Genomic DNA, 12,209 nt, shown 5'->3' with positions numbered 1-12,209 from the left:
CTTGTTTAACTTCCACCAATTGAGAAGCAAATTCTTGTTTTGTATTTTCCATAGTGTTATAAAGTGAATCTACTTTACTCACAAGAGATGAGATTTCTTTTGTAGAATTGGCTACTGAGATGTCCAAACGCTGGAGAGCTTCCCAAATACTCTCCAGCGTCACCGCCCCAGGTTTAACAACTAGAGCTCTCAGCTCAGGAGTAGGGATTCCTCCCTTCTTCCCTCCATCGGGTTTCACCGTCTCCATTCCTCGATCCGCGGGCCCTTGTGCACCCGATCCCGGTCGCAAGAACCCCGTCTGGAGAAGGCGCCCTTCGGGTTGGGGCGGTGGCTCGAGTTCCGGGGGAGAGAGAGTGACGTTGAGTCCCATACCCTCATGGTCTCCTTCCAGAGAGGTTGCAGGACTATCCCCGGAAACCTGGGTAGGTGCCGTTGTGGCGTATCTCTCCATTGTTTGCTGCCCTATGGAAGGCCTGGGCATCGAGGTTCCTGCCTTAACCGTTCCCGTACGCTTTGTATGGGGCATTCTTAGAAGGTAAGAGTTTTCGGCAAGCTAAACTCCGGAGTTCACACAAGCCACAAACTAACGTGCCGCCATCTTGTCACGTGGTCCCCCCTATCAGGCAGATGTTTAAATTGAAAAATAAAACCATAAGCAAAATACTAGTGCAATTTACACTTGGCTTCCTGTCTGCAACTGAATGGCGTGTTCTTCCACTCTAGAAGCATCTCTCCAGAGCATCTTTTCTTTTTAAGCCTGTTTCTTCTTCTTCCATTGAATTTCCAATTAAAACAGCAATGACATCTGGGCCAGGAGATTTTCCCCATTATATATGCCCTTCTAACTCACTCAGGGGCTCTTTTACCAAGCTACACCCTGTGCTAGCGGTGGTGGCCATTTTTGCTGCACTCCAGGGCCCTTTTTACTGCCGTGGGTTAAAAAAGGGCAAAAGTTGACATGACCATGTGGTAAATTTGCTTTTACCATGTGGCCATGCTGGGGAGCACTTAATGCCACTGAGGTGGCGGTAAGGGCTCCCGCAGTAACCTGGCGGCAACCAGGCTCACCAATTACCGTCAGTTTAGCACTGCACTAATAATTACTGAAAAAGTTCCATAGCACCGGAAACGGTGCATGCTCGAGGCAGAACTACCGCAGGTGGCTGCTTTGGGCAAGTGGTAGTCCCGGGTTGCCTTGAGGCAGTGGCGTAGCCAGACAGCCAATTTTGGGTGGGCCTGAGCCCAAATTGGATGGGCACAACATTTTTTTCTGCCCCTGTCCTACTCCCACATGTCACCCTCTCTCCTACTTCTATGTCCAACATTTTCTCTCTCTCTCTCTCTCTTCTTCTGCATCTCTCCCTCCCATCCCATGTCCAACTTTCTCCCTCACTTCTTACCCCCCTGTGCAGCAACTCTCGAAGAACTTCTGCCTGAAATTCTTCTCCCCGCTGCTGCCTCGGTCCCTGCAGCATTCTTTTTTTTCGCCCGTCGCCAGCAGCGCTACAATTCACAGAGGCCGCTCCGCTTCCCCCTGCAGCGTCCATCCGGCCCTCTCTGATGCACTTCCTGTTTTCGTAGGGCCGCATGGACGCTGCAGTGGGGAGCAGAGCGGCCTCTGTGAATCGTAGCGCTGCTGGTCACGGGCGAAAAAAAAGAATACTGCAGGGACCGAGGCAGCAACGGGGAGAAGAATTTCAGGCAGGCAACACTCCCGGCAGCGATGTTGTTGGGTTGGGGCGGGCCTAGAGCAAAAGTGGGTGGGCCTGGGCCCGTCCAGGCCCACCCGTAGCTAAGCCCCTGCCTTGAGGCAACCCTTTGGTAATGGGCCTTTCAGTCCTGCCATTGTAGTGACTGTCCTTGGCTAGGGGCATGTACTAGAACTTTCTTCATAACTGAATAATCGAGCCTCTCAACTCCCTCCCTCACTGGAGTTGTAAATGCTGCCTCCGTGGCATCTGTAGCCCCAGATGACCAAGGGAATAGAAAACCTAACTGGGGAATTGAACCTAGGTCCTTTTTATGACATTGGAGTGTAGAGACACTGAGCCACCAGGACTCTGCAGAGCTTCTTTGAGGTGTATCAACATAACATGAAAACTAGAGTGACACCTCTGTTGACTTTAGTGAAGGGCTGCCAGTTGGTACCTATGCGTGGGATACCAGTTTAGTACTCTTTTTTTTTTTTTTTTTCCCAGCTGCTTCCAGGAAAAATAGCAAAAGCAATCTGATATTGTACATCACACACTACATCTGTACAGTGCAACACTATTGCTTGCTCTCTACTGTGGGGCAAGGTAGTAGCAGCCCAACATTTTTCTAGGAATCAAAGAAATCGTTTGCAAAATTTTGGCCTGGTCAGAAAGTGGAGTACATGTAAGACAAATTCCATTAAGATTTTCAATGACAAAACCCCCCAAATTCTATATAGCACCGACTGAAATTGCGTGCACAAATCCCGGTTGTATTCTGGATTTCCATGTGCAATTTAATTACTTAACAAGCCAATCAGCGCTGATAATTGCCACTTAAGCACTTATTGATACTAATTGGCATTAATTAGAATTTATGTGCAGAACTTGCTAGGCGTATTCTGTAAAGTGGTGTGCACAAATTCTAATGCGCGCTGCCAAAAAGAGGGCGTGGAATGGGCAGACTGTTCCAAAAATCTATGCACACAGTTATAGAATACACCTTCTCCATGCCTAACTTATGCACCGGTATTTACACCAAGTTTTACTTGGCGTAAATGGATGCACTAACGTTAGAAGCAGACATGGCCACTAGGCTTATTCTATAAACCAGCTAGGCATATTCTATAAACCGCACCTATGTTTAGATGCATTTTACTGAATATGCCTAGTCGGAAGTATTTTTGGCACATAGAATCTAGTCCAAAATGGGTTAGACTACAACACTGGAGACTGATGTTTGAGGCTGATGTCCTTCAAGGCCAGCAAGGCCTGAGAAGAGAAACAGGATAGCTGCCACTGTGGTAGTGACTGTAGAGCAGCACTGACAGCAATGACTGGGAGGTACTAAACCCAACACAGATTACTCCTACTTGGACAAAGTGAAGAGTTTCCTCAATATTGGGCACAACACCCACAGAACTGGCACCTATGCTTCTATTTATAAATGCGATTGAGATACGAGCTTGTTAACAATGAAATGGACGGTGCTTTTCTTGTCTTTGTTAATTGCAATGTCCTCTTTTTTTTTTTTTTTACTGTAGTATTGCAAAATCATTTCGTGACAACTTCATTAATCCTGTAATGTACTCTGGAAGTGCAACAAAGCTCCTTTGCTCCTGGGACTTCAACATCACCCATGAAAAAGCAGTGAAGCTGGCGCAGCAACATATGAGCACTCACATAAAGGTGCAGGAAAGAAACTCAAATACGCAGAAGCCTTTAGTGCTATTCAGCACTGTACCAAGGGCTGTGCAAGCGATGCAGCCGCACAAGGTGCATATAAGGAGGGGTTCAACCACTGTTCCCTCTAAGCTGAGCCGGAGTCCTCCAACTGCATTGCTGCCAGCAAGGGGTGGTCCTTCAACATTGTGTTTTCAATTGCTAGAGACAAGCAGGTTCCCTGGAGTCTTGCAGAGCTTGCCTGTCCTTCACTATTGAAAATGTGATAGTGAAACAGCACCCCCCACTGGCAGTATTGTAGATGGAGGACTCCCGCACAACTTAGAGGGGACAGTGGTATCCACTTGGAGAATTGCTCCCTATCTGTATAGCTGAGCAGTTTAATCTAGGGTAGCCCTTTTGCTGGTCTAAGTTAAACCATTTAGCTATACAAATAGCAGATGAATCTCTCTGGCTATCCATATAATTACATGAGTTGCCCACATTCTCCATCCTAGCTCTTTACCAGTGCTATTTGGATAGTACTGGGACAGTCTGTAAGAAGTTTCAACGACACTAAGGGCATACTTTTATAGTCATTTGTGCAAATATGTGGCCCATATGCATGTAAATGGCCTCTTATAAACTAGCATAAAAGTGCATGCCATACATGACATGATCCAAATAGTACAGTATCGCTATTCTCTTTCATAGAGGGGGTTCCTCATGCATAGGTCTTATATCGTTACCCAACTCACTCTCCGAGATGAGTGATCGTTTCAAATAGAGTAATAGAAAATGAAGGAAGAAAGTGTAGTGATACTACATTCTAAGCTAAGTACAACCAAAATTAAAAATTAAAGACAGTTATGTTTAAGAAAATTAAAATTAAAACTTGGATCAAATGAGGATTATCTGCCCACCATAAAAAGTGCCTGGCTCACATTATAGCCTGAACGGTGGTGACAGAGACATCTGATAGATCCTATACAATAATACCTACTAAAGTTATATCTAGAGGATGTTAAAATATTTTGTGAGTTGAGTAACGATATAAGACCAATGCATGACATGATGGCACATATTATGCCAATAGGTATGTACAGAGTGAAGTTTGGGCAGAACATGGGCAAAGTGCTCATGTAAGATTATAAAATATATTAATCTGTGTTTACACTTGTTCCAGGCATGTATCTTATCAGATAAACTGATTGTTGTTTGCTTCGCTTTGGGTTGCAGGAAGACCTGTCAGAAAAACAAGAGAAGCTGGTTCTTACCTCTTGTCAACAGACTGTTCACTTTCTCATTCACCTGACTGTATGGATTGTCACTACAGGGATGGCAGTGGGCTGTTGTGCAGCTGTCTATTACCTTTCTGAAAGCCGTAAGGTAAGATGTCATTGACTAGTTTTGTTACATTAACCCAGTGGTGTGCTGGAGCAGGCTCTCGCAGGCTCGCAAGAGCCGGTTGTTAAGTTTTTAAGAATCTTGGGAGCCGGTTGTTAAAGTAGGGCCCTCCATGGCTACTTTAACAACTGGCTCCCAAAATGTGGGCTTGGGCCCCCTGCTGAATTTTCTTTTACTTTGCTGGTGGGGATGCTGAGCCCTGCCAGCCAAGTAAATAGACTACTGCTGCTCCCCGCTCCTTGTTTCTAGTTCTGGGCAGCAGGCTTGGACTTCTCGAGCATGTGAGAGAAGTTCCAGCATGCTGCTCAAAGCAAGACGTTGGGAGTGGTGGCTGCCAGAGGTTTGCCTAGCGTGCCCGCACGAAGGGAGGGAGGAGAGAGAGGCAAGTGTTGCTCCCCTTCCCCCCCCCCCCCCCCCCCCCGGCCAACCCTGGCCCTTCCAACTGCAGAGCTGGCTACGTCCGGAGAAAGAGCCTGTTGTTAAAAATTTACCAGCACACCCCTGCTTAAACCAACAATTTCCACTTATTTCTTCACTTAAAAAAAAAAATCAGTGCACAAAGAAAAGGAGTCTCAAAACCTTTTCATGGACAGCCACTGTGTTTTGACTGGATTGAGATTTCTAATGTTGGTTGAACTTAAGTGTGTGTAGTACCGAAGTAGCCTAATGGTTAGAGCAGAGGGCTGAGAGCTAGGGGACCCAATATAAAAACTGCTTTGATTGTAATCTCAGAAAGGTAGTATATCAAATCCCATCCGCTTTCCATGCACATAGCTGATGCCTTTCCCATGCTTGAACTGCCAGTGGATCCTCTCTCCAGGATATATGCTCCTCTACTCAGTTGGCTGCCCATCCCCTTCCCTTTGCCATAAGAACATAAGTGTTGCCATACTGGCCCAGTATCCTGTTTCCAACAGTGGCCAATCCAGGGCACAAGTACCTAGCAAGCTCCCAGAACAGTAAAACAGATTTTATGCTACTTATCCTGGAAATAAGCACTGGATTTTCCCAAGTCCATCTTAATAATGGCTTAGGGACTTTTAGGAAATTAGCCAAACCTTTTTTAAACCCTGCTAAGTTAACTGCCTTAACCATATTCTCTGGAAACAAATTCCAGAGATTAATTACATGTTGAGTGAAGAAATATTTTCTCTGGTTTGCTTTAAATTTACTACTTAGCTTCATTGTGTGCCCCCTAGTCCTAGTAATTTTTGAAAGAGTAAACATGCAATTCATGTCTACCGGTTCCACTCCACTCAGTATTTTATAGACCTCTATCATATCTCCCCTCAGCCTTCTTTTCTCCAAGCTGAAGAGCCCTAGCCACTTTAGCCTTTCCTCATAAGGAAGTAGTTCCATTCTCTTTATCATTTTCGTCGGCCTTCTCTGTACCTGTTCTAATTCTGTATATCTTTTTTGAGATGCGGTGATCAGATTTGCACACAGTATTCGAGGAGCAGTCGCACCATGGAGTGATACAAAGGCATTATAATATTGTCATTTTTGTTTTCCATTCCTTTCCTAATACTTCCTAACATTCTATTTGCTTTCTTAGCCACCACTGCACACTGAGGGTTTCAATATATCATCAATGATGACACCTAGATCCCTTTCCTGAGCGGTGACCTCTAATGCGGAACCTTGCATCATGTAGCTATAGTTTGGGTTCCTCTTTCTCACACATATGCATCACTTTGTACTTGCTGATACTCCTCAAAACTTCCTGTCCCTGCCTTCTGTCAGTTTTGCTCACATCCATCTCATCATCATTTGTGCTGATCTTGTGTCTTACTGCCAGTGTGGCCACCTCCACCCAGAAGATTTCCCTATGTGATGGTCAGTATGGTGAAAAATTAGGTGACTTCAGCCTCCTTCTTTCTTTAACAGTGTAAATCATGGTTTCCAGGAGTCAGTCAACCAGGAAAAAGTTGGCCTTCAGCCCTTGTAATTTGAAGTGCTGAGGTGATATAAGGTTTAGTAAGCAAAAATGCTCACCAGTACTAGGTCTAGGCCAGTGGCGTAGCCACAGGTGGGCCTGGGTGGGCCAGGGCCCACCCATTTAGGGCTCAGGCCCACCCAACAGTAGTACACGTTTAGTGGTAGCTGGTGGGAATCCCAAGCTCGGCCAGCTGAAGACTTCTCCCTGATGGTAACGAAAACGTTACTCTCCATGGTACTGGCACCTGAGCATGCTTACTTTTCAGTGCATACCTGTCAAGGTGGAAAGAAGCGTTTTCCCGCCAGCTGAGATATTTTTTTTTGGTGGTGGTTGGGGGGGGGGGGGGGGGGGAGAACACTTGGTGCCCACCCACTTCTTGCCTAGGCCCACCCAAAATCTGTTGTCTGGCTACGCCCCTGGCTAAGGCTAACCAATGCCCTGTGAGAAAACTGAAATTGGCATCCCATGTCCAAGGTGGTAACTCTGGCATAGTCCCACTGCTTTCAGTGGTGCAAATGACTCCAACACAACATCCCCCTCTCCCTCACCCTTTTCCCAGCTATTATAGGCTCATCTTCTTACTTATTGCATATTAGCATCTTGATGTAAATTGCACGAGTTACAAGCTAGCACTGAACCCTGTGGGGGATCTTAGCAGGTATATAAGCCCTAGTTTGATTTGATTTGACTATATCCCCAAATCACACACTTACCCCGGATTCTATATATGGTGCTTAGATTTGCATGCCAAAATTTGGGTGTGCTCATGAGATGCGTGCACAAATTAACAAGCCAATTAATGTTAATGATTGGGTGCTAACAACCAATTCCAGTAGCGTAGCCAGGTTGAGGGTGCGGGGAGAGGGAGTGGACTGCCAACGGTGCCGGCACATATTTTAAACACAACAGATCACATGAAAAATAGGCACTGGCAACTGTCAAAAGTCCATTTGGGGGAGGGGCTGCTACCCTGGCAACCCACCTAGGTATGCCTCTGACCAATTCTTGAAGTTAATTGGCACCCATTCAAATTTGTGAGCACATCTGCCTTCGTACTATTCTATAAGGCATGGTGGCTAACTCTAAAAGCATATAGCTCGAAAGTGAGCATAGCTATGGGTATGTCGTTCTGAAAATTTACACATATTTTTTACAGAATATTGCCTCAGCACGCCTAACTTGGGCGCCAGCATTTACACCAAGTCTCAGCAGGTGTAATCTGGCATCCAAAGTTAGGCATGGGAATCGGCATTAAGTGCAGTTCTATAAAGGGCATGCCGAATTTTGAGTACCATTTATAGAATTCTCCCCATGATGTGGAAGGACATGGAGAGGGGAGATGGAATGGCAGCATGATGGTGCCCCCTCTCATGCATGGAATCCTCTGTGGCTGCACAAGTTGCTCACCCAAACACCAGCCCTGATACCCACGTAAATGGTGTCAGACGTTTGCATAATTTAGTGACTCATAAATTGTGTGCCCTACAGAATCTGTAGTTTGTATAACTTATTCCTGATTTCAGAAGTTCATGAAGGAAAAGTCCATAAATCATTATTAGGCAAACTTGGAATGCCACTTCTTTTTCATCAGTATGAACAAAAATGACTTTTGTTTATTTATTTTAAAAATTTTCATACCACCAGTCTCGGCTTTCTAGGAAGTTCCCAGTAAAACAAAGACAATTTAAACACATCAACATATATAATTGTAAACACTCCGTATGTGCTTTCCAAGCTCTAGAACAGAACTTGTTACATCAGAGCTTCCCAAACTGTGGGTCGGGACCCCAAATGGGGGTCACAAAACCTAAGTTTGGGGTCATGACCTAGGTGGGCTCTCCATAGGTCCATCGTTCATTTGCATCTCGGGGGAGGGGGGTCACACAATTTTATTTGGCCATAATCATGAGAAACAATTTGTTAAACAGAAAAAGAGTCTACAGACTCCAGGCCTTCTCTGGGATCATGCCGGATACTGGTGACTTGAATTGACCACTATCAACGATAAGCTGCTGGGCTTGATGAATTTTTGCATCTTTTTTTTTATGTGGGAGCATCAAATTCTTTTGACAGGATGAAAGAGCCATAAACAGTCTCTGGTGAATAATGAAGAGTTGTATCAAACATATAAACGGCGAGTGACCGAACTCACTCGCAAATGCGCAGTAAAGACCCTCTCTGTCCCGCCCCCACGTCAATACGTGATGACGAGGGCGGGACAGAGAGGGTCTCTACTGCGCAAGGGGAGGGACGAAACCGCCGTCGCTACCACTTCCCCCCCCCCCCCCCAAGGTCGCCACCACCACTCCCCCCACCCGGTTGCCGCCGCCACCCACCCTCCACCCGGGCCCTCGCTCCGCTATAGAAACAGCGTCAACGCAGCACACAGCTCAGCTGAGCTGCCGTCGGCCTTCCTTCCCTGCCTGTGTCGGGCGGGACACAGGCAGAGAACAAAAACGGCAGCTCATCTGAGCTGTGTGCTGTGTTGACGCGCTGTTTCAATAGCGAAGCAAGGGCCCAGCCCGGGTGGAGGGATGGCGGCGACTCTGGGGGGGGCGTAGCAGTGACCTCGGAGGGGCAGCGGCGAGCTCGGCGGCGGGGGGGCCTTGCAGCGGCGAGGAGAAGGGGCCTTTCAACCCCCCCCCCCCGTCCTATACTAGCCCGTTTTTACGGGCTCAACGGCTAGTATGGGCATAAATGGCTGGTTGCTCCCTTGTCAGTGCCTACAAAGTTTACTGTGTCAGCTCCTAAACATAGTACATGACTTCACGGAAAGACCAAAGTGGGCCCATCTAGTCGTCCTAAAAAAAATTCTCAGAAGCTGGAAATGCAGATGACTCCAGTAAGATGGATTAGTGAACTACAGCAGATACTTACCTGCTTTAAAACTTTAGACAGAGACACAGTGCATTCATTGTTCTTTTGAACAGTGTATGTACAAAGAACACATTAATCCTTTCAATAAAAGTAGAGTCACAAAAACCATACTGTTCCTTGTCAAATTAACCGTGCTTGGAAAAAGAGATGTTATTGTCATGCTGTGTTGTGAGCTGAACATTTAAGTCCTTTTGACAGCTTTGTATATTTATAATATGCTTTTAGAAACATATAGTACTAAGTACGAATCAGTTGCTCGATGCTCCGCTGCAGTGTTGCAGAGGATGGCAGGAAAGGTGATGAGAACTAGTCTCCACCTCTTTGCTGAACTAGACTTCAGTCTTCCTTCTGAGCCTTTGGTAGCTTTATTTAATAATATTAGTGGCCTTAATTCTGAAAAATCTAAAAAAAAAAAAAAAGTAATCCACTCAAAATCATAAATCATGCAAAAAAAAAAAAAAAGAAGGAAAAGCCTCAAAGAGCTCCAAATCCAGAGATTTACAGAGCTAATGTGATCGAAACAATCTACTCTTCATCATTGGCAAAATCCTTTTCCTTCCTTTTTTGCATGATTTATGATTTTGAGTCGATTACTTTGTTTAGAGTTTATCTTTACAGATTTTTGTGATTCCACACCCAACTCTTTTTCATTTTAGTTCATTCTGAAAAAATCATAGTACAAAATTATTAGTGCTGGGAGTAAATATTCTTCAAAATCAAATATCGTCCTAGTTTACATGGATTTTTATTTCAGCATAAACATGCCACCAGCTGAATATGACCAGTTGTTCGGCAATATATAAGGGGAAATTCTATAGATGGGCACCTAGAAGTATGTGTACAGCTGAAAAGGACATGAGCTAAGTCCTAAATCACTTCCAAGTACTGGCCTGAAACTGACCTCCCCATTCTCATTTGCTTTTTCAGGAACTCTTGGTCAATGCTACAAGTGACATTGAAAGTCAGAGAGAATCTTTACTGCAACCAGCTGTGATATCCCTGATAAATCTCATCATGCCCTTCGTCTTTTCCTTATTTGAATTAATAGAGAAATTCAACAGTCCCAAGCATCAAATATATACCATCATTTTCAGGTACGACATATCTTTTTTGGCTATTTAGGGCAGTATTGTGTATGAGCAAGAGGTTCTCATCACTTTATTGGTCTAACCTCCTAATAAACAAAAATTGTTTTATTCTTGATATTTTGTGGATGCTTTATTGTAAGCCACTTTGATCAGGACTTTACAAAGGTTGATTATAAATTTTATAAATTTATTTATTTATTAGGATTTATTTACCGCCTTTTTGAAGGAATTCATTCAAGGAGGGTTATAGTAAGAATAAATCAAACGTGCAATAGACAGTTACAGCAGTAAAAATATTAAAATAACAATACAAAGGGCCCTGTTTACTATGCCACGTTATAGGCGCGTTAGCGTTTTTAATGCATGTTAACCATGTACGTGCCTTCAATATCCCTATAGGCACCTACACGGTTAGTACACTTGCCAATTGTAGGCGCGTTAAAAACGCTAACGCACCTTAGTAAACAGGGCCCAAAGTATGGTATGGTATACTACTTACAGTGTCAACACGATAAAATATCACCTTTGTTTTTAAATATGTTTTTAGAAAAGAGCGTAATTTAAAACTGATCCTATGTACAGTACCATAACTTATTCATACTTGAATACTTCAAGATAATTTAGCACTCATTTTTTACTTATGCTTTGTTATTTCAAGCACTTAAAAAAATAATGCTATATAATACAATATTTTGTTTTGCAGGAATGTTATTCTCAAATTATCAATAATTGGTGTTCTTTGCCAGTACTGGTTTCAGACTATTGCTTCAGGCACCAAGGTAAAGCTACAGTCATGATGAATTACTTTCCCCAAGTCAGGGCAGGTTTAACCAATAGGAAGAGTAGGTAGCCACTTAGGGTGACAGCTTCTGAGGAGTAGCATATAGCAGCTGTAATTAGAGCAAACAAGCACACAGACTGAAAGGAATAATTTAGAGGTCAAGGATCTAGTGTGCAGTTTGTTTTTCACTGGATAGCAGCTTGACGCTACAGCTAAAGATTTCAAAGGTTGTTAGGGTGTTTTGTCTCTATTTTAAGCAATTGAGGAAAGTTCAGGTAGCACAAGCATTGGCAGTCATCTGAGGTGCAAAGCACTGCAATAGCCTGGCTGCATTTTCAGCAAAGAACTTGGGGCCAGATGCATTAAACTTAACGAGCAATTAATGAGCCATTAACGAGCAAGTAGTAAACCCCGACATATGCAGATGAGCAAATTGTGTAGAAACCCCATTGTAATGAGATGCACTAACCTTTTCCGATTGCCTTAACGCTGGAAAATCTAACGAGAGGTCTGTCCTGTCGTTAGGGCTGCGTGGGATTGAAATGTTAAAAAAAAAAGATCGGGGAAAAAAGTGCTCGACCTGTAAGTCTCACAGCATGTTTAGCTCAGCCCCTCCCCCCTGAGGTCGTCCTTCATTATATATTAAAAAAAAAGACGAGCTGTGTCTATGGACGTCCTTCGCCCCCCCCCCCCCCCCCGAGATCGCTGCCACTCGAGATCGCCGCCCATCCTCCCTCCCCCCCGCATTGAAATGACAGCTTCCC

At 44.5% G+C, this 12,209-nt stretch overlaps 1 protein-coding gene across 2 annotated transcripts in view; it reads left to right on the top strand.

Moving 5' to 3' along the window:
• Nucleotides 1-12,209, top strand: part of TMC5 (transmembrane channel like 5) — a 119,241-nt gene that overhangs the window by 73,999 nt on the left and 33,033 nt on the right. For both annotated transcript variants that reach the window (XM_030211220.1, XM_030211219.1), the window contains exons 10-13: nt 3,236-3,380; nt 4,593-4,742; nt 10,504-10,670; nt 11,368-11,443. In XM_030211220.1, coding sequence (XP_030067080.1) covers nt 3,236-3,380; nt 4,593-4,742; nt 10,504-10,670; nt 11,368-11,443 — 538 coding nt within the window. The remainder of the gene's footprint in view (nt 1-3,235; nt 3,381-4,592; nt 4,743-10,503; nt 10,671-11,367; nt 11,444-12,209) is intronic.

Source organism: Microcaecilia unicolor, chromosome 8 (assembly GCF_901765095.1).
Source record: "Microcaecilia unicolor chromosome 8, aMicUni1.1, whole genome shotgun sequence".
NCBI lineage: Eukaryota > Metazoa > Chordata > Amphibia > Gymnophiona > Siphonopidae > Microcaecilia > Microcaecilia unicolor.
Note: the sequence above shows the minus strand (reverse complement) of the source record. Positions and strands in the feature narration are given on the sequence as shown.